Source organism: Phyllopteryx taeniolatus, chromosome 6 (genome assembly GCF_024500385.1).
Source record: "Phyllopteryx taeniolatus isolate TA_2022b chromosome 6, UOR_Ptae_1.2, whole genome shotgun sequence".
NCBI lineage: Eukaryota > Metazoa > Chordata > Actinopteri > Syngnathiformes > Syngnathidae > Phyllopteryx > Phyllopteryx taeniolatus.
Genome location: NC_084507.1, coordinates 26,216,004 through 26,237,770, shown reverse-complemented (window position 1 = coordinate 26,237,770; position 21,767 = coordinate 26,216,004). Strand labels below are relative to the sequence as shown.

At 42.2% G+C, this 21,767-nt stretch overlaps 2 protein-coding genes across 3 annotated transcripts; both read right to left on the bottom strand.

Annotated features, from left to right (window-relative positions):
* Positions 1–1,197: 1,197 nt before the first annotated feature.
* On the bottom strand, positions 1,198–10,546 carry tbrg4 (transforming growth factor beta regulator 4). 2 transcript variants are annotated; one of them, XM_061777505.1, is made up of 11 exons: positions 10,322–10,545; positions 8,233–8,721; positions 7,846–8,166; positions 4,951–5,125; positions 4,582–4,739; positions 4,330–4,440; positions 3,222–3,366; positions 2,905–3,141; positions 2,560–2,671; positions 2,324–2,438; positions 1,198–1,672 (listed from the first exon to the last, which is right to left on the bottom strand). In XM_061777505.1, the coding sequence occupies exons 2-11, from the start codon at positions 8,635–8,637 to the stop codon at positions 1,571–1,573; spliced, it is 1,881 nt and encodes a 626-aa protein (XP_061633489.1). In that variant the 5' UTR covers positions 8,638–8,721; positions 10,322–10,545; the 3' UTR covers positions 1,198–1,570. The 2 variants fall into 2 exon arrangements, with proteins under 2 accessions (XP_061633489.1, XP_061633490.1); XM_061777506.1 differs by lacking the exon at positions 2,324–2,438 and having other exon boundaries at positions 10,322–10,546.
* A 410-nt stretch (positions 10,547–10,956) lies between these two features.
* Positions 10,957–21,513, bottom strand: LOC133479429 (uncharacterized). Its single transcript, XM_061776429.1, has 8 exons — positions 21,460–21,513; positions 19,749–19,830; positions 18,897–19,048; positions 18,643–18,823; positions 17,854–17,949; positions 13,249–13,356; positions 11,998–12,137; positions 10,957–11,386 (listed from the first exon to the last, which is right to left on the bottom strand). Exons 1-8 carry the CDS (start codon positions 21,511–21,513, stop codon positions 11,129–11,131), a joined length of 1,071 nt encoding a protein of 356 aa, XP_061632413.1. The 3' UTR covers positions 10,957–11,128.
* Between the last annotated feature and the right edge of the window lie 254 nt (positions 21,514–21,767).

Sequence of the window (21,767 nt, the reverse complement as noted above, 5' to 3'; positions counted from 1 at the left end):
TTACAGAGCAGAGCAGAAGTCATGCTGACCTTACAATTGCGTCTAATAGCCTCACATACACAGCACACAGTACAATTCAATGCAATCGTTTATGTTGAAACCTTTTTCAGGAGGAAAATATTTATCTTCCTCACTGGCGGTTGTTATGATTTTCTTGCTGCACTTGGAGCAATATGGAGCAAACCTCACCTGAAGTCATTTAAATTTTTCTCAATGTCATTCATATGACAGTTTCATTTCACGCTCACAATTATTAATGAGACTTGATTATTTTGCTGAGCAATCTTTATGGCATTTTGTTCAAGGTCTGGCTCACGCAATATTGTGACTGCTAGCATACATAAAGAGCAGCGGTGGGCAAACCTTTGCACTCACGACTCACATTTGAGCAGATGGGCCAGGTCATTCATAAAAGAGATAAACAAAAAGAAATAATAGTTAAATGTTTATGTAAAATCATTTATTTTACTAATATTTTCACATTTTAAATAAGTCAATAAGGGCTGGCAGTGACCCTCCCAGTTAAAATGGGTATTTGACATCCAAAGACATCAATGGCAGTGAATGAGTTAACCGATGCTCTAATGAGATAAAACAAATAAAAAAAAAAGATTAAATACATTTTAATTAACCATTTATAGGGGAAAAAATTAATTACTACATAACTGTTAATAACGTAAATGCTCTGTCGGTCGGGTAAGAATAGCTCATGTGCCCTTGGGCCACTTTGACCACCCCTGACATTAAAAAATATGAGCAGTTTTGCGCAACTCTCAAAAAGATAAAACTATTTATCTCGGCTGGCATTAGAAATTCTCCGAGACTGCCCATCACTGCATCATAATTCGTCAATTGAAGCAACGTGATCCTTATATTCTGAGTCAAGTGCACAACACGTAATGACATGGATATTGAGTATGGTGTAATATTTGATCCAAATACCGATTGTTTGGCTTTGGTGGACCTCTCCAAAATGCTTTTGCTTTTCAACGTGCGTTCCTTCATTTTATATTTAATGGACTTGCACTGGTGCAAGACTTCAAAACTGGATGTTCTACCTGGGCCAGTGGCTATCAGTCGCGACAGGATCAGAACATGTAGAATAGTCGTTAGCGGCTTGTACGAGTTTTATTTTGACTCAAACATCCTCTGTCTGAAAATGAAGTGATGACTCTGGAAAACCACATGAAGACAGAATCATTTAAGAATAAAACCTTTTTATTCCATCACATGATGACTCACACACATTCATTAAATTATCAATTTGAATGCTCCGATTTAGCACATCTTAGCCAAATGTTCTGTATCGATATCGCGTTCCACACAGATGCTGCAACTTGCAGTGAAGCCCTCGCTGCTGGGCTTCTGACTCCAGAACTCTTGCTCACTATCTCCATGGAAACATGGAAAACCCCACGTGTTGCCACGGGAACGACAGTCAATATATGATATATTTTTATTGTTTTTTTTGGTGCAAGAGCACTCCTCCGCAATTATGCACTGTTTGTGTGTACTGTATTCCCCGCTTCTGATTTAGCTGAGTTTGCAACTGCGATCAAGACGAGCCAGTTCACTTGGCCATGTCCTCGGCCACAGCTTTGCCTAGCTTGTCCTTTAAATACGCCAACTTCTGACGCTCCGTCTTCAGCTCCAACCACTCGTAATAAGGAACCTGAAACAGAAAGGCACATTAAAGCATTTTGTAAAGGCTACTCGGTGGCGGAAAAGAGGAAAGGTGCGATGATGACCATAGAAATTAACGTATTGAAATGATGGAAAGTGGTCTATACATCCATGTCCTGCATAAAGCGACCAGAAGTTAACCTACCTAATGACGGAGAATGAAAGTCGCTGCAAACCTCCCTCTACACAGTTTCCACCACATCATCATAATGTGGAGTACATCATTTGTTTTGCTGAGTACTCCTTTTTATACTTGTATGACCGTTAAGATTAGAATGTCAAAAATCGAACTCACCGTTACCAATGTAATCTCCTCATTTCCCTGTTCACTCAATCATGTGTCATCCAAGTGAGTAATTTCAATTCCAAAAGTGATATTATATGTATTATACAGATTCATTAAACACACAAAGATACTTTTTAGAAGAAGAGAATTTCTTAAGCTGGTGAATGATGTGTTAGTTGTAAACTACACAATTATCAAAATTATAAGAATAAAATCCACATTTCACATTTTGAATTGAACTACAGTCAGTACAATACTGAAAGAAAGTTTTCCACAGTACACTAATTTATTGAAACGCACCTGTACATTGGTTAGATATGAAGCAACCACGATCATTATCACAATCGCACTTACTTCCACTACGATTAAACCGGAGAGCTGCAAGTGTCGCTTCATCATGGTGAACCGTCCCAGAAGGTCTTTACTCTTGGAGCCAAAATTGGGGAATTCCCACGCTACAAAAGCTATCCTGAACACAACATCGAGAGCACTTTAGAAAATTAAGACTACAAAAAGAACATGGATGTAAAATCTAACTAGATTAGATTTGGGCTGTTTTTTCTTTGTTTTTTTTCCCCCCCCTAACTTACCGTCGTGCCCCTTCAGGTAAAGCCTGTTCTCCGCCTCCAGTTGGAAGATGAGGAGCTCTCAGCTGGGATAAGTCAATAGGCTTGTTGTCACTATCTACTACCACTTCACATTCTAAAGAGCAGAAAGACATTACATTGCACTTGTAAAACTTGGACTATTTGATCCATTTTACACACAACACATGTTGATATCATCCAAGACTACAAGGGCATATGCAAATTACAATTTGAAATACGCCACCATCAAGAAGATATGCGCTTGATGAAATTGAACTGAATTCAATGATAGTGCACATTGCTTCCAGTGTGATAAATCTCTCCATCCAACCACATGAGCCCCCTTACCAATAGTCCATCCAAACACAGTGCTGATCCCCGTGCGATGCATCTCTGTCCTGCCATCCACCAAAGTGGCCAAAGCCTCTCTCAGGCTGCTCTGCAGTGGGGAAAGAGTCGAAGCGCTGGCCGGGACAAGCAGAGCGTCCAGGCGGGATGAGGAAGATTCAGGGTGCTCCAAATTCAGCGTCGCAGCAAGGTGGAGGAGCTTTAATCCGTAGTTTTCCACTCGAACTGGACTGCCATCTGCAATGGGGAAATGCATATAAATTCAAAATAATTGTGCCAGAAATGTATACTGCTCACTTTTGAGACGTGCTTCTCACCTGACAGCTTAGCAACATGATCCTGCTGGAGGAGCGGGGTGAGGTAGTGAGGCCTGGCCTGTTGTAGCACGCACAGGGACCAAGCAACATCTGTCTTTAGGAAAGGCTCCAGGCCTGAGAGGGAGTTCTCCAGCACAGGATGAACCTGAACACGACATGTACAAAAAGAGTTTCACGCAACAGTATGTAGTAGTTTTTTTTAAAGAGGGTCTTAGTCATTGACGGGGCAACCACAAACAATCCGGTACACATTTGATGCTGACAGTCTGACACTCTTGCTTTGCCTACTTTTCCTAGAGAGAACAACAACAACAAAAAACGTCTCTCTCAACCACAAAAAAAAATGGTTGACGCAAAGATTTCTGCCTCGGGGCGATAAAAAAATATTGATATAAGCATATTTGCAGCACCTGAAACCATTTGGTTTACCGCACGGCCATTTGTTGTAGAAAGATGCACGATTGGGCCAGTGAAAAATACTGCCAAAAACGACAGAGAAGTGACACTATTAGATGTGCAATGTAATAAGATGTATGAGTGACCTGAATGGTAGTTAGTTGTTTTTTTTTTTAACCTAAGATGATAGCTGGGATAGGCTCCAGCACGCCCGCGACCCGCTAAAGCTACTTGCGAATGCTAACCATTTAGCAAAGGCTAATTTTGTTGTCTCAAAGTCTGTACCGTTTATACCATGCACTCAGTACCGGAGCCACTTTAAAGCGATGAACGGACGACACGAAAACACTACCATGTAGAAGTAGCATGCAGAAACACCCAACGGGTGTAGCACCCTATTGTGTCAAAGCCAAAAGGTAAACAGAGCTGCATTCAGTTTTGTTGGATGCGCAGATTAGTGTTTGCTCACTGAATTTGTTGACACAGTGGGGCGGTAGATGTGGTTGATGATGTGCTATGCTACAAATAACAGTGTAGTATATGAAGTGCTGCCGCCACAAGAAAAAAAGTATTTTTCCCCACTGTGGGATCTGCTGGTGAAATAAAAGCAGTACTTGTTGGCTCACTAATTGGCACATTCAAGTTAATGCCACACCTTCATAAGGGTATCCCAATTGTAGGGTGGTACCAAGTAGTATAACGTCACCCGTACCTTTGCATAGAACTCTTCTCCTTTACTTGGTTGAAAGTCCAGTCTCGCAAACGTCATGAGCATGTTACAAAGCTGCAGATTGCTGTACTTCTCACTGTGCTCCACATAGTGCTGGTAAAAAAAAAAGGTCCAAATAAGAAGAAAGTTACTCGCAGCAAAAATGGTGTCACGGTCAACCATGAAGAATTTTAACAACAATGACCTAAAGAGTCCTTCTTCAAGACTGCGAGGTGTGAAGTTACAAGGACTGACCTCGGCGAAGGCCTCAAAGAGTGGGATGTGAAGCCATTTGAGGAAGCCCATAGACTTTGCAAAACGCGTGACGTCAGATGAGGTCAGTTCAGAGACTCTGGGCATCAACTCGGAGGCCATTCGCTGAAACACTTGAGATTGGTGGAAACTCAGCTTGCCTGGAAAGGCACAATGACGTGTTAGCTAGCGGGTCAACCACTTATTCCTTACAAATGACAAAAGCCAAACACATCCCTCAGATAATGCATTAGGTAGACTTAAACAGTAGAATCTAATCCAATACAAGAGCGGTATCAAACATTACACGCTCACTATGATGCCGATGTTAAGGCCTGAGAGTGTGAGTACAGGAATTGGGAGCGTTACTACCGTATGCGAAGGCCATATTGAGTATGAGCGGAGTGGTGAATTCAGACGACGGTCTCTGAAGGAGGTAGTAGGACAGAGCCCTGAGGAGGGGGACGGACCTGCGACCCAGTGCCGCTATAGACACGCACACTTTGCAAATTTCTTCTGCTGAAAAGCCTTCCGCGAGCTCCAAAGCCTTACAGAGGGAAAACAGAAGAAAGGTTAATAGAAAGCAGAGTACATACGTATGGCATTGCTTTCATAAAATGTAGTTCCTGGTGCATTTATTAACTCAACTGCACAGATTGTGCATTTTTATAATACAGTGCTGCCTTGAGATGCGTTGCGTTGTGCGACCTAGTATCTCGAATCATATTTTCCATTGAAATGAATGGAAACACCATTACAACAGTCCAGCCTCCCCAAAAGACCCAACAAAATGTTTTGCATGTGTTTTTTTTTTTTTAATAAGGAAAGCACTCTCTGATATTTTATTTTGTAAGGAATTAAACAGTTTGTGCACCATGATTAATTCATTGCAGCTCCTTTTGGTGTCCTCGACTGGGCCAGTGTAGGCAGTATAATGCAATCGTGCAGACGGAAACAAAGAGTTTCACAACTACTGTAAGTGACTGCGCAAACTACAATAATATTGGTTGTTTTTGACAGAGTTGAAAGAACATACAGTGGGTACGGAAAGTATTCAGACCGCGTTAACTTTTTTACTTTTTTTTTTATATTGCAGCCATTTGCTAAAATCATACGTTCATTTTTTTCCACATTAATGTCCATACAGCACACCGTATTGCCAGAAACAAAAACTGAATTGTTGACATTTTTGCAGATTTATTAAAAAAGAAAAACTGAAATATCACCGCCGGCACGGTGAGCGTCTGGTTAGCACATCTGCCTCACAGTTCTGGGGACCAGAGTTCAAATCCCGGCTTCGGCTGTGTGGAGTTTGCATGTTCTCCCCGTGCCTGGGTGGGTTTTCGCCGGGCACTCCGGTTTCCTCCCACATCCCAAAAACATGCGTGGTAGGTTAATTGAGGAGTCTAAATTGCCCGTAGGTGTGAATGTGAGTATGAGTGGTTGTTTGTTTCTATGTGCCCTGCGATTGGCTAGCGACCGGTTCAGGGTGTACCCCGCCTCCCGCCCGAAGATAGCTGGGATAGGGTCCAGCAGCCCGCGACCCTAGTGAGGATAAGTGGTAAAGAAAATGGATGGATGAAATATCACGCAGCCAAAAGTATTCAGACCCTTTGCTTAGTATTTAGTAGAAGCACCCTTTTGAGCTAATATAGCCATGAGTCTTTTTGAGAATGATGCAATGCAGTTTTTCACACCTGGATTTGGGGATTATCTGCCATTTTCAGGTCTTTCCAGAGATGCTCAATTGGGTTTAAGTCAGGGATCTGGCTGGGCCATTCAAAAACAGTCACAGAGCTGTTCTGAAGCCACTCCTTCTGTATTTTAGCTGTGTGCTTAGGGTCATTGTCTTGTTGGAAGGTGAACCTTTGGCCCAGTCTGAGGTCCTGAGCACTCTAGAGAAGGTTTTCGTCCAGGATATCCCTGTAATTGGCCGCATTCATCTTTTCTTCGATTGCAACCAGTCTCCCTGTCCCTGCAGCTGAAAAACACCCCCATAGCATGATGCTGCCACCACCATGCTTCACTGGTGGGACTGTATTGGACAGGTGATGAGCAGTGCCTGTTTTTCTCCACACATGCCACTTAGAATTAAGGCCAACAATTTCTATCTTGGTCTCATCAGACCAGAGAATCTTATTTCTCACCATCTTACAGTCCCTCAGGTGATTTTTAGCAAACTCCATGCGGGCTTTCATGTGTCTTACACTGAGGAGAGGCTTCCGTCGGGCCACTCTGCTATAAAGGTGGAGGTGGAGGGCTGCAGTGATGGTTGACTTTCTTGCACTTTCTTCCGTCTCCCGACTGCATCTCTTGAGCTCGGCCACAGTTATCTTTGGGTTCTTCTTTACCTTTCTCATCAAGACTCTTCTCCCCCAATTGCTCAGTTTGGCCGGACGGTCAGCTCTAGGAAGAGTTCTGATCGTCCCAAACGTCTTCCATTTAAGGATTATGGAGGCCACTGTGCTCTTAGGAGCCTTAAGTGCAGCAGACTTTTTTTATAACCTTGGCCAGATCTGTGCCTTGCCACAATTCTGTCTCTGAGCTCTTCAGGCAGTTCCTTTGACCTCATGATTCTCATTTGCTCTGACATGCACTGTGAGTTGTAAGGTCTTACATAGACAGGGGTGTGGCTTTCCTAATCAAGTCCAATCAGTATAATGAAACACAGTTGGACTCCAATGAAGGTGTAGAACCATCTCAAGGATGATCAGAAGAAATGGACAGCACCTGAGTTAAATATATGAGTGTCACATCAAAGGGTCTGAATACTTATGAGTGTGTGATAGTTCCGTTTTTCTTGCTCCTATTTCAAATTTTTGCTTGCAGATCAAAGCAAAAATAAATAAATAAATAATCAAATAGATAAATAAATAAAAATATCGGCCAAACGACGGCTCATATCTTGAAAAACTCAAAAAGGTTAGTCACTTGTTTCTCAAGGCACCACTGTATTGTTGAATTACATTATATATATTTTATTTTTTCCCACACAGATGAATATTATTAAATATTAACTAATACTGTATGACAGTATAAATGTATTACAGTGGAACCCTGATTTAATGTACCTGGAAACTATAGGAGGACTATAGAAAACGGATGAATGGATTTCATGTAGTGAAATAATGGATTGGAAATGAACTTGCTGTTGTCATTTACACAACAACAAAATACTCTACATGTATTGTCAGTGTTTACTTTGTGTTTCAAAACCACAGGTTTAAGTATTTACAGTGAACATGATGACATAACCTATTGTCATACCTTGTCCTCGAGTCTGTCCATCAAGACAGGTGACACATGTTGTCCTTTGGAAATTAGCACACTGACAGTTTTGGCATCAGAGATTTCAGTCCAGCGCAGTTCAAGCTGTTTTAGCGCTGCGTTCACGATGGCCACATCCTGCTGGGCCTTCCTGCTGGTCCCCCACTCTGCCAAGAAGCCTAGGTGCTTATAACTTAACCGGCGGATTCGCCACAGGACCTCCGTTTGGACAGAACCCAACAATGGATCCGTGTTGGGGACGCCAATAACCCAGAGAGCCCTCAGGACAGACACAAGAGTACTGTTCCACACTGTTGATATCTGGAAGACACATACATCAGTAATTCATCCTCACAGATTTTGACATCTGGGCACTTGCTTCCTCACCTGCTGAGGTATAGTATCCATCATGTCCCGCAGCCTCGAGTCCGTGGCAAGCTGTTGAGGAAACGTCCTCCGTGTCCTTTGCACCATCCTAGTCCACGCCAACAGAGTGCAAGCTGCTTGATTTCCATTTCCTCCATGTTGTTCCCAGGCTCGCAGGATGTCCTCGGGCACCACGGCCTTTTCCACCGTCTCGTCCAGCTGGGTGCGAGTCGGCATGCTTAAAAACGTGTCGTCTTTCGCCTGCACCCTCCTCTCACTCATTGACCTCTCCGACACCCAGGGCCGGCACCGAGTCCTGTGCAGCTCAGCCAGGCCAGCGGCTGACGGAGGCAGGCGGGCAGCGGAGGCCTGGGAGGAGGCCCTGCAGAGTAGACGGGCATATCTGCCCAAGAAACGAGTGGCCATGGGGCTCCTAAGGTCAGGCCGCAGCAGACAGATGAGAAAATATTCTCACTAGTCAGCAGCCCAGGTTACCATTCCACATTTAACCTGTTGACATTGGACAATACAGTGAGTCTACATCATTAAACAGCAGTAAAACAGTACACACAAGACTGTGAAAATTGATGTTATGATCACGTGCCTCTAGTGGCTGGAAGTAACAATTTAGTACAAATACTTTGTTACAATATTTAAGTAGATTTTTCAAGTATTTATTTTTCTGACATAGTTTTAATTTCTCCATTTTGTATATTCTTTCTATAACTTTCTGCTCCTTACTTAGTAAAAATTGGCTCATTACTTTTTTCAACCTCTATGGATGGTGACACGATATTTATTTTTTAAAAAAATTAAAATCGAGATCAAGTGAACCACAGTTGAGATTTTGATTGATTGACAGCTTGAGGGGTTATAAGGCAGGAAAAAAAAAAACAGGGACAGCAGTGACACAGACAAACATAAACCATGGAGCATTAACGATGATGATGCAACAGATTTGGAGAGACAAGATATTCCTTATCCATGGCCTTATCTAAGAGAATTGTGTCAAGTCATCTGCTTCAAGAATAATTTGCGGCAAATGTGCTGTCTTGTGGCGGCACGGTGACCGACTGGTTAGAGCGTCAGCCTCACAGTTCTGAGGACCCAGGTTCAATCCCCGGCCCCGCCTGTGTGGAGTTTGCATGTTCTCCCTGTGCCTGCGTGGGTTTTCTCCGGGCACTCCGGATTCCTCCCACATCCCAAAAACATGCATTAATTGGAGACTCTAAATTGCCCGTAGGTGTGACTGTGAGTGTGAATGGTTGTTTGTTTGCATGTGCCCTGCGATTGGCTGGCAACCAGTTCAGGGTGTACCCTGCCTCCTGCCCGATGACAGCTGGGATAGGCTCCAGCACGCCCGCGACCCAATTGAGGAGAAGCGGCTCAGAAAATGGATGAATGGATGGTGTTGTCTTGTGCCAGCCCCAAAACCATCAGCAAACTATCTAATATGAAAAACAAAACAAAAAAAATTCAAAAACAACACCACCACGCACACATACATACATAAATACATACCTAGAGGGTAAGGTGTATTATTATTATTATAAAATTATTATTAATAACAAAATTAGCTTTTTATTAGGAGCGGGCAGTTCACATTAGCAAAGCTATTGGAACAGTGGGTTGATGGCATACGGCGTTTTCTTTTCGTTCAGTCCAAGACCTATTAAAGTTAATAAATGAGGAGCATTATTTTGTTTACCAAGTTATCAGAGCGGGTATTGTATATAATGGACAGTAAAAATAGATACAGTATTAATTTTATACTTAAGGACATTTCAGGGTCTAGACTGTTTTTTTTTTCCTGCAGTAAATGAGTTGAATAAGTACTCTTACTTTTGCAAGTCATTTCCCCCTTGTATCTAAGTATATGTACTTCTACTTAAGTACTTTGCCACTTCTGCATGCCTCATTAGCATAGTAAATGCCGTAAGGAAACGCCGGTTGTGTAACACAAACACTCATTGTTTTGGTCAACAATCGGTTGTATAACTGTTGCAGTCGCTGTGCAGTAAGCGTCACCTGTCCCCATTTGACAAGTAAGAGACAGGACGTGCAAAGAGGCGGCGGTGGTCTTAGCTGTCAAGTAATGTGAAATGCTGACCTTGTCGCGGAGAGAGAAGACGTCTCAATCAGCAGTTTCGCCTCCCCTCCTCTCACGGGTCTCTTGGCAAACGGCAGCAGCCCGGCACGAATCGCAGCACCATCGGTTGTCACAAACAACCCGCAACACAGAGATAAATAAAATGATACTTATTGGAAGCGCTTCACATGGAAATTTAGAATGCGGTCGCCTGTCGCAGGAAAATGACGCCATGGTAGTCAATGTCACTTCCGGTCTCCTGTAATTTCTATTTTTGTCATTTTAAGGTTTTCCTTTCCCGATAATTTACAGTAAGTACTTAACTAAAATATTTTTAATAACAAGCCAACCGGTTGGTATTCCTCCGCTACAAAATGCTGGTTGGAAAACAAGCAAAAAACAAACAACTACCGCCACCTAGATATTAGAGTCGGAACTTGTCTGAGCAAACGAAAGTATGGGGGATATTTATTTTTGTTTTTCGTTATTTTGATGGAATCCTACACATTTTTGTTCCATTAATAAATGCGTTTCCAACCGTTCTTCCACGAACACACATAGAGATGAGCAGAGGAATAATAAGCCATCTAAATGTGCATGATTTGATCGTGACAGAGAGACACAGAATACAAAACAATGTCAAACTATTTTTATTTTTTAGTTTATTAATTGGCACATATAAAAACAAGCATGCACAAAAAGTAAACCAACAAGGATTGCAAGTGAGAATTCCAAAAAGCAATGACAAATTTTAAACTTTGTCACACCAATTTAGTGTAGGCCTACTGAATATCTGATTTTCAAACGTATATTCAAACACATTTTGGGCTAGTTTCTGCTCATCCAAATTAGTAAATGTAAAACTAAACTTATCATCAGAAACAAGGGGGGATAATGTAAGCTGCAGTGTCTTGCTTGTATCCTCAAGTTATTTTGTCTCTCATTCATCCACTCTATTCTCCATTCTGTGTCCAACTCTATTTTCCAGATGGCGATTTTGCCGTCATGCCGCGCAGATCCGCTCAGGACGTAGCGGTCCTCCACGGAGCAGAGCGTCTGGATGCTGTCCGAATGGGCCTGCAGCTCCTTTGGAAAAATGTCACAAAGTATATAGACTTACAGTACATAATGATTATTTGTCTCAATTTACTCATAGTTTACATAATGTGAAATCTGGGCCTGTTTTGTTGATCTGTTGTACGGCAAAAGGTGGCTATACAAACATTTAATTGTTCTGCCGGTCACTACACATCGTTGGCATATGGATACAGTAGATGAACAAAGATATTATATATATATTTTTTTAATTTACAGACCACTTAAGTGAAATTGGATAATGTACTGTGTGGCACAATTGTTGGGAATTGAGGAGGATGGGTATTGAAGGATGCAAACAATGAATTACGCTCTCTCTGCTAGTTATACATTGTCTCTAACTTGACATTACCTCATTAGCCTTAATTGTTTGAGCATTACAGAGCATTACATCACATGATGTGCGACGCAATTTACGGTTCAAAAGAGATACATTGATTTATCAAGCCTGAAAAAAATGTATTTCTTCTGAGTCATTCGCCAGGGACATACAGACAAATCTCAGTTGGGAAATTATTAAAATTCTGCAAGGCAACCTCCAGTTGGAACATAACATATATATATTTTTTTTTTCAAACACAGGACAGCATGATTGCACTCACCAACTGTGACTCGCCAAGATGGATGGAGTCCTGCAGCATGGAGCAGCTCGCGGCATCGAATACAACCACTCTGCCCCCACTGAGGCCCACCCACAGCTTGGGATTCATCTCATCCTTTGAGTCATCGCATGTCAACTGACCTGTACAAGAGAAGATGGCCTTTCACTGAATGAAAGTCTGGATACTGATTAAATGTACCGAAATATCACGCTGGAAGAAGTGACAATAGTACAAAGGCAGAATTGAAGGCATTATGTGCAAGAATTGTTCACCTGTCAAATTAATTCAAGCTCCACATGGACAGGGATCGCATATTAGCTTTTTGGTACAAATACATCTTTGGGGGTTGTTTAGATTTTTTTTTAAGTCACGCAATTAAAAAAGGTCTGACAAGAGAGCAAGAATACTCAATCGACGGACCGTGGCTGTATCAAAAGAATTTATGTGCATTTGTTCCATTTGACCCAAATGTACACTTAAATGGATATAAAACATCTTATGACTGTTTAAAAAAATTTAATAAAATAAAGTCAATCAGCATTAGTAATTTCCACCAAGGCACAAAACACGTGAGGCAGAAATGATCACGCCACACAAAGCTTCATCACAACACAGCAGCAACACGTCTTCTTCTTCTTTTCCTAATGGGCTTGTCCCTTTAGGGGTCGCCACAGCGCGTCATCCTTTTCCATGTAAGCCTATCTCCTGCATCCTCCTCTCGAACACCAACTGCCCTCATGTCTTCCCTCACGACATCCATCAACCTTCCTCTAGCTCTCTTGCCTGGCAGCTCCATCCTCATCATCCTTCTACCAATATACTCACTATTTCTCCTCTGTACATGTCCAAACCATCAAAGTCTGATCTCTCTAACTTTGTCTCCAAAACATCGAACCTTGGCTGTCCCTCTGATGAGCTCATTTCTAATTTTATCCAAGCTGGTCACTCCGAGAGCGAAACTCAACATCTTCATTTCCGCCACCTCCAGCTCTGCTTCCTGTTGTCTCTTCAGTGCCACTGTCTCTAATCGGTACATCATGGCACAACACAGCAGCTACACTGTTATTCTGTAAAAACAACTTTGATGGATGACAACAGAAAGTAAATTTGTAGCAATGCTGACCACATAAAGATGTCAAACCCACACGTGCTGTGTGAAAAACACAATAGGGCTTTTACAAACGTTTACATCCAGTAATTATGCACTATGATTACATACATGGAAGTCATCACACAGTCTGCAAACAGTACCTGGAGTGTAGAGCAGCATGTGGACAGTTTGCGGCTCTGCCAGGTCCAATGATGGGTTAATTTTGTGTTTTAGCGTCTCGGACGTAGTTTTAGGCACCATCATGGGCACTGTCCAGAGAAACAAACCAACAATTTAACAATGACAAGAACAAGAATGTTAAATAATGATGGCTCAGATTTGGAAACAATCAATCTATCAAAGAATCATGATCAAAAGGGAAAGATGATGATCCAAAGCATTAGAGCATATCTTGTGTCAAATCAGTCTAGCAAGCCATGTTGTTCCTGAACAGCACAGCATTGCTAATCCCATTTGTTCCCCATAAAAGTGCAATTCATCAATCGATTAAAGAAGGGTTTACCAAGTTTGTTCAGCAAAAGACCGAAATTACGTTCCTTCCTGACTAAAATAGCTGACATAATTTATTGCCATAAAACTGATATATTCTGTATGTAAACTAATGACAGACTCTATAAGAATCTATTACCTTATATCCATATCTATCAATAGATAGATAGATAGATAGATAGATAGATAGATAGATAGATAGATAGATAGATAGATAGATAGATAGATAGATAGATAGATAGATAGATAGATAGATAGATAGATAGATAGATAGATAGATAGATAGATAGATAGATAGATAGAGATATATAGCTGATGGAAAGGACCTGAATAAATGTTTAGGTCTGGACTAAAAGTAACGTGGTTTTAATTTTGATTAAGATATTCTCAAAATGCTAAATTGTTTTGTGCTGCTATTGTTGATTTTTAATGTTACTGTAATTTTTATTTGCTTTTTGTTTATTTATTTGTATGTGTATTTGTTATGCTGATGACCTTTTGTTTTGTGCATTGTGGTTTGTTTTTTTTCTTTGTTATTTGTTGTATTGTTTTTTGTTTGACTGTAATTATCTTTGCATAATGTGTGCAATAAATAATTGATGAAGAAAAAGAACAAGCACCAATCTTGATGACTGGTCATATGTAATTTTTATAATCATCATTTTTTTAAAGTATAAACATATTAACTTAGCACACCAAGAAAATATAAGGTTGTTCTAGCAAAATAAAATAAATATAAAATTCCCAAGATGTAATGGAACAGAGTTATTTAAAAGAAATAATTTTCACAGATAGAGGGTTTTATGATGTTATTGTGTTTAATTGTATTTAATAAATAGTTGTAGGTCAATTTGTACCTGATGTATATCCTAGTAATTTATTAACAATTAAAAATGCATTTCTCATATTTTTATAGTAATATTCACATATAGTGCTGTGCTGTTATCCTAAAACAAGCAGACATTCCAACAGCTTCTTCCCTCTTGCCATTAACGTCTTAAACAGTTGACTTACAATTTCATTGTAACATGCTGCACATTTTGACTCGAGATTGTTGTCACATCTCTGTCGGGCCAATTATATATTATTTGTGCACTCACTGCAGTAGTTTCGCCACCCTGCACTAATTGCATATCAGTTGTTGACCACTGCCCACTCATGAGAAGTATCTGCACCATTTGCACAATTGACATTGTGACATTATCGCACTGCTAGTCACTTTAAACTGCATACATTTCTTGAAGTCTCTGCACTATTTGCACAATGGTCACTGCACCAGCCTATGGTTTTATTAGTCATTTCAAACTGCTCTAATTGCTAGAGGACTCAGCATCCTTTTGCACAATTGTCCCAAAAAAATATCCATCCATCCATCCATTTTCTACTGCTTATCTAAGGTCGGGTCGCGGGGGCAGTAGCTTTAGCAGACAAAACAAAAAAAACAATTGTTACCACGTTACTGGTAACCTTTTATTGCTCAGTGACTGTGATTTGATGTTTTTATGGCTCAAAAGTATTCTCTGTCAATTGATTGTCTGTTGTCGTACTAGAGCGGCTCCAAGTACTGGAGACAAATTCCTTGTGTGTTTTTGACATACTTGGCAAATAAAGATGATTCTGATTCTGAAGAACTGTGCGGCCCACGTGCTAACCGGTGCTGCTGACCCTGGACCAAACTATTCCAAATATAATTGAGCTCAAAGGGAAGTTTTGTGAAAGTGAAATTGAAGTTCCACCAGAACTGATTGTAGTGAATGTCCACGTGGAACTGCTTAGTGGAACGAAAGCTAATAATGAAAGTCTCCTTTTTCCATGTTCTAATATTGCGTTCAAAGGTTCTTAACAGTTTTACTTCTTACTTGAGGCCCAATAACTGGTTCCTTTGGCGGGAGAATAACATCCATGACGATGACATAGTTCATCTTACATGCCTGTTAAAGGAAAAGGATTCCGCTTACTGCACCAGTTTTGGTTAAATAAGCAGTTAAAACGGCAACTGCAGTAATTATCCACTGTATAATCTGTTTGTTTGACCTCTTTTGGTCATCAGGACCCCAAACATCAACAAATGCTCCATGTAGGCAACTTGCTAAACTTACAGACAACAGGTTTATCTTATATTACATTAAATGCAGGCGGCACGGTGGACGACTGGTTAGAGCGTCAGCCTCACGGTTCTGAGGACCGGCGTTCAATCCCCGGCCCCACCTGTGTGGAGTTTGCATGTTCTCCCCGTGCCAGCGTGGGTTTTCTCCAGGCACTCCGGTTTCCTCCCACATCCCAAAAACATGCATGAATTGGAGACTCTAAATTGCCCGTAGGTGTGAATGTGAGTGCGAATGGTTGTTTGTTTGTATGTGCCCTGCGATTGGCTGGCAAGCAGTTCAGGGTGTACCCCGCCTCCTGCCCGATGATAGCTGGGATAGGCTCCAGCACGCCCGCGACGAGCGGTTCAGGAGGTCGTCCAGGACGCCAAGCACCAGGGTCTTTACAGGGCCATTCAGGCGGACGGCCACGGTGCCGAACCCAATGGTAATGCAGGGGCCAGGCAATAGGGTCGGGTGGCGGCCGCTGGACGAGCGCCGCCGGAGCAAGGACGGGTGGCGGCCGCTGGACGAGCGCCGCCGGAGCAGGGTCGGGTGGCGGCCGCTGGACGAGCGCCGCCGGAGCAGGGTCGGGTGGCGGCCGCTGGACGAGCGCCGCCGGAGCAGGGTCGGGTGGCGGCCGCTGGACGAGCGCCGCCGGAGCAAGGACGGGTGGCGGCCGCTGGACGAGCGCCGCCGGAGCAAGGACGGGTGGCGGCCGCTGGACGAGCGCCGCCGGAGCAAGGACGGGTGGCGGCCGCTGGACGAGCGCCGCCGGAACATGGTCGGGTGGCGGCCGCTGGACGAGCGCCGCCGGAACATGGTCGGATGGCTGCCGCTGGACGAGCGCCGCCGGAACATGGTCGGATGGCTGCCGCTGGACGAGCGCCGCCGGAACATGGTCGGATGGCTGCCGCTGGACGAGCGCCGCCGGAGCAAGGACGGATGGCTGCCGCTGGACGAGCGCCGCCGGAACATGGTCGGATGGCTGCCGCTGGACGAGCGCCGCCGGAACATGGTCGGGTGGCGGCCGCTGGACGAGCGCTGCCGGAGCAAGGACGGGTGGCGGCCGCTGGACGAGCGCCGTTGGAGCAGGGTCAGGTGGCGGCCGCTGGACGAGCGCCGCCGGTGCGGGAGCCTGGCGCAGCTGCCGAGGAGCCGGAATGGGAGCCTGGCGCAGCTGCCGATTAGCCGGAACGGGAGCTGCAGTCGCTTCCTCAGCCTGCCGCCATTGAGGTGTGGGAGTAGAGGGTATGGGAGTGGAAGAGTGCACAAGGTCTCGGGAAGGTGAACTAGGAAAAAAAGTTGGTACTGAACATGGCTTGGGGGCAGGTTTGACTAGACGTGACTTAATTGGAGCCGTGGAACAACATGTGGGAACAGGTGAAAAATCAAGTGATTTGTGAACAGGGGGGAAAAAACGAGGGGGCAAAATTTGACCTTTACTTGGGCGCCTCCGTTCGCCACCACGCGGCGGTCCCGGGTAGATGGCCAAACGGGTGCCCAAGAAAAGGTCAGAGGGAAAGGATTTGGACTCACTGGGGTTGGAAACGGGGAGACGTGACAAAAACGGACGAGGACGGGATAAACTAGGGAAGGAACCAGAAAAATCTAAATCTGTGTCAGAGTCAGAATCCGACAGGAGGTTAACTAAATCAGGGCCATCTTCACAATCAGAAAAATCTGAATCTAAAGAAACATGTGGATGTACAATAGTAGGGCATGGTGAATAACTAGGACAAGTGGGGGGACCCGAGGAAAAGGACAGAAAAGACTGAATGATAGGGCTTACTGGAGGAGGGTAGGTATGGATGGCAGGCTGAGGACGGTGGGAGGCAGTTCGGTGGCGTCCAGGGTGACCTAGTGAGGAGAAGCGGCTCAGAAAATGGATGGATGGATACATTACATGCAGGCGGTCATCATAAGGACTGTGACAGTTTGAGTACAAGACACAGCAGCGGCATGGCAGGAGTTTGCTTTTAAAGAAGAATAGTTTAATCAGAAAAATATATTGTACGAATTATTATTTTTTTAAATTAATATTACAATTGTGTTATGTTCTATATTCAATCTTTATTACTTACAGCACGTTAATTGCTTCAGATGTGTGTTTTTTAACGTGTAGTTAATTGAGTATATTTTGCCTTTTGTCGCGTGTATAACGTTTAATACCAGGCAAAGCCGTGAGGTCGATATCTTTGGGAACTGTGACGTCTTCGCTGCCTTTTCTCCCGTTTGCTGCATCTTCACCTGCATGATTGTGACGGGCTACAGCAATAGGACACAAGCATGAAAAATGACAATAGAGCTCATTGAAATTTGCGAGTCATGCAACATACAGGGCACAAAAAAGTTAACGGATAGTAGGCTTTTGGGTGAAATTTAAGGATGAGCCTAAAATGCACTATCACCTTTTCAGGTGTCCAACTGTTTGATGTTTCAGTTGGCCTACTCTTTGCACGACTTTCTCTTCCCTAGCATGAATCTGAATCTAACAGTTGGTTGATCCATGAATTGACCAATACATTTCCTAATTCAATTTAGGATAGACTGGTTATGCAAGGCCGAATCGCCGATATTCTGTATTTTGACATATATCGGGATCTGCCTTAAAAAAAAAAGAAAAAGAAATAACGACCGATAACAGAGCAGTTTCAAACTCTGAATTCAAAATTTTCAGTGAACTACGAGATGCTGCTGACCCTGGGAACTCCCTGCACTTTTTGTTTTTGTTTGGACTTAAAACATAGATAAGTGAAAGGTTAACATTTCAGTTAGATTGAAATTTTAGACTATGGAACGTGTTTATAAAAGTATGAGGTTAATAGGAGTGTGGGGAAGATTAATAAGTGTCTGGGGAGGTTCATGTAACTTTAAAACACGGAACCTAACCCCCACGATAAACGAGGGGTTACTGTCTCGAGTTTGTGCTTTTAGATCCGACATGAACAAATGTCACACCTTGGACAGGTGTTGCAGTGGATGAAGACGATCGCTTCCTCTTCTTCCTCAGCAAGGAGCGATGCCCCCTCCCATGGGACCTCACCACTTCCCTCTCAGCTTGCGGCCTGCTGACAAAAGGAGGAGCTAGGACGTACAGGACCTCGGGCTCCAAAAAGACGTGCTCCAGACAGTTCACAGCCTTCAAGCAAAGTCATCATACGCTTCTACATCAGTCCGTCCAACTGTCAGTTTGTTTCAGATGTGGAAATTACCTGGCAGACCTCCTGTAGTTTCTCACAGGACGCTCCCACCACCACAGACCTCAAGCAGAGAAGAAGGCAGATGGTTGACAACCCTTGACATTGTTGACAAGGGTTCAGAACCTGAACGCAGTCTTCACATCCGCTGCGACACAAGCACTGAGCTACAAGAGGAGAAAAAAAAAAGAAAAAAAGGGGGAGTGGTGACATGGAAATTAGAAATCAGCTCAGGATAAAAGGCATTTAATGGAGTTACTGTTTGAGTGGATTTGAATGGTTTTGAAATACAACAATCAACGTTTACCATTTAGGACTCACAGATTTTTAACTTTTACATTTTTAATTCTATGCTGATCACCAGCTCACCCATTTTCAGGGACTCAAAAGTAAATATAAAAAAAACCCGATTGTGATCTTTGTCAGACCTTGCCTGCATGCAGACACCTTCAGTTGTTTCTTTTTTTGTGAGCCTTGCTGTCTTCAGTATGTGAAAACTGCACTCTAGTGGCTTGCAATCCTTCTGTCCCCAGTTGCTTTTCACAGACGATAGCTAAGCAGCTGCTCACAGAGCTTCTCTTCTGGAGAAGGCGTATCATTTTAAGAAATCTACAATCAAGTGTGAATATACAAAGGCTTTACATAAAAGTGCTCAGTTTTGCACTTGTGACTTTGCATCTACAGCAGTAGAACGGCGAATGGTTCTCGTAACACACTTTGACAATGACTGAGCTACAGTATAAAAGATTTGATCAGATGAAAACCAAGGTCAATTTGTATCACAATAGCAAGAGAAAAGTATGATCATGATCCAAAGCATACTACATCATGTGCCAAACACTGTGGAGGAGGTGTTATGGTACTTACATGTGTGGCTCCTAAGGGAATTGTTCCACTGGTTTATTGATGATCTGGCTTCTGACAGTGGATAATCTTGAGGTTTATTGACCTATACACACTCTGCTCACAATAACAAAATATTTTTTTAGGTACGCTACATAAAATGGATGTCATTCCAAATAGTGAACACCATATTTATGTGGAACCCCTTATATTGTAGCTGAATGTCTTCAATCAAATTTCTATTGTGGTGATGTAAAGGCAAAAATCTTAAACTCTGTTCTTGTCCAAATACTGCATTAAATGTCCACTTTATATTCATCGAGGCTATGAAACAGACACAAATTGCCCTCTTTAGCACCTGAGAATGCTCTTTGCTATGCCTTTCAAAGATGTAGGGTGTACAAATGTATTAGTTTATCATAACATCCGCAAGACATTACAACCTGCACATTAAACGGTGCAGTTCTTATCTCTGTATTAACTGTTCTTATACCACATTAATGGAAGAGCATGACTCTTGTTTAATTGTGCTGTTGCATACCACAGCTGAACATGTGCAATGTTCTCTTTGTTGAACACATTTCACCGCATAATCCTTTTAACAGCTTGCCATGGTATCTTACTTTTTTTTTTTTAATATCCCTCATGTGTCTTCCCTCAATATAATATTACCCATTCTAATAAACATCCATCCATCCCTTCTCTACTCATTCACATTTCCAGTCACTGAGTGGGAAATGAACCCACTGCCTGCACTAAAGTTAAGCAAATGAACCACTACAGTCACCATCATTGACCCCCAAATTTTAAATAAGTTTTTTTTCCAACCTTCGTTGAGTCATGCCACATATTTTACTCATCACCAAACAAAAAAAGTTATTTACTAAAAATAATGATCATGTGTCAATTTACTCCCAAATGTTAGTTGAACACCAAACTATTATTCTGCTGTATGACTGGCAGGTTCACTGTACGAACGTCTGCCATCTAGTGGAAGAGCATTAAATTGTTCTGCCTGTCGCGATATGCCGTTGACATAAATGAAAAAAAATACGTGTACTAAGCAAATATATTTTTTAAATATAAAATTAAACACGTATTGGATGATTTCCCACAGCACATCTGATGATCTGTCACGCCATTTTTGCTTTATGACATATACATAATGTAGAGCTGCTTCTAATATTCTAGTGACAATAAAGACGTAATGTTTAATAGGGGGCAAATTATTAGAAACAAACTATCAATGGCAGCCATCATTTTAAGCCATTCAAAATGAAGTATACAAAAATAGTTGTACTGTAGGCTTACACATAATTCAATGTTGTTGAACAAGTTATTCATATTGAATACTGTCAATATTCAACATTTAATATATAATAAATAAATGTATAACACTATTGGGGGCAGCCAGATTCTAATGAATAAAATCCATTCAGATTCATGCTTTTTGTTGTTTTTTTAATTACTCATTATATATCAATTGTTTTTCACATTCACATATTTTACAAAAAAAAAAAAAACATTGGATAAAGGAGAACAGCAAATAATAAGGTAACGTCACTTTCTTTAGACATTAAATAATTAAAAAAACATTTATTACCGAGATGCATAGTCTCTGCAACATTGTTTAGGTGCGTTTTTGACACGGGAATCTAAGAGTAAGGTGTCGTCGAACAAGCCAATTTTGACATAAATGTAAAAAAGTGTGTGCATGCGTTTGTGCGTCACTCACCTCCTCATCAAGGCCAGTGTTGCACCTCATCAAGTTTGCAGTGACAGACAACATGCTGGAGTCCTAAAGCTTTAGAAAATGACTTTGTAACCCTTCCCAGACTGACAGATGTCTACTTTTATTTCTCCTCCCTTCTTGAATTTGTTTGTATTATTACATTTTGTTGCAGCGTTTGGGTCACTTCATTTTGTCTATTTAAGTGATTTCTTGATAGAACAGGTCTGGAGGTAATCGGGCTTGGGTGTGGTCAGTGAAATTAAACTCAGCTTTGGGATTAGCCACATTTATGATTTGACAAGGGCAGTTAC

What these genes read in the sequence shown, in the direction of transcription:
- tbrg4 (XM_061777505.1), bottom strand. Translation starts at nt 8,637, where the DNA reads ATGGCCACTCGTTTCTTGGGCAGATATGCCCGTCTACTCTGCAGGGCC. An exon ending in TCTTTGAGGCCTTCGCCGAG is followed by an intron (nt 4,441 to 4,581) that starts GTCAGTCCTTGT and finishes TTTTTTTACCAG; the next exon opens with CACTATGTGGAGCACAGTGA. An exon ending in GAGAAGAGTTCTATGCAAAG is followed by an intron (nt 3,367 to 4,329) that starts GTACGGGTGACG and finishes TGTCGTGTTCAG; the next exon opens with GTTCATCCTGTGCTGGAGAA.
- LOC133479429 (XM_061776429.1), bottom strand. Translation starts at nt 21,513, where the DNA reads ATGTTGTCTGTCACTGCAAACTTGATGAGGTGCAACACTGGCCTTGAT. An exon ending in CACTGCAACACCTGTCCAAG is followed by an intron (nt 17,950 to 18,642) that starts GTGTGACATTTG and finishes CTATTGCTGTAG; the next exon opens with CCCGTCACAATCATGCAGGT. An exon ending in CATGCTGCTCTACACTCCAG is followed by an intron (nt 12,138 to 13,248) that starts GTACTGTTTGCA and finishes TCTCTTGTACAG; the next exon opens with GTCAGTTGACATGCGATGAC.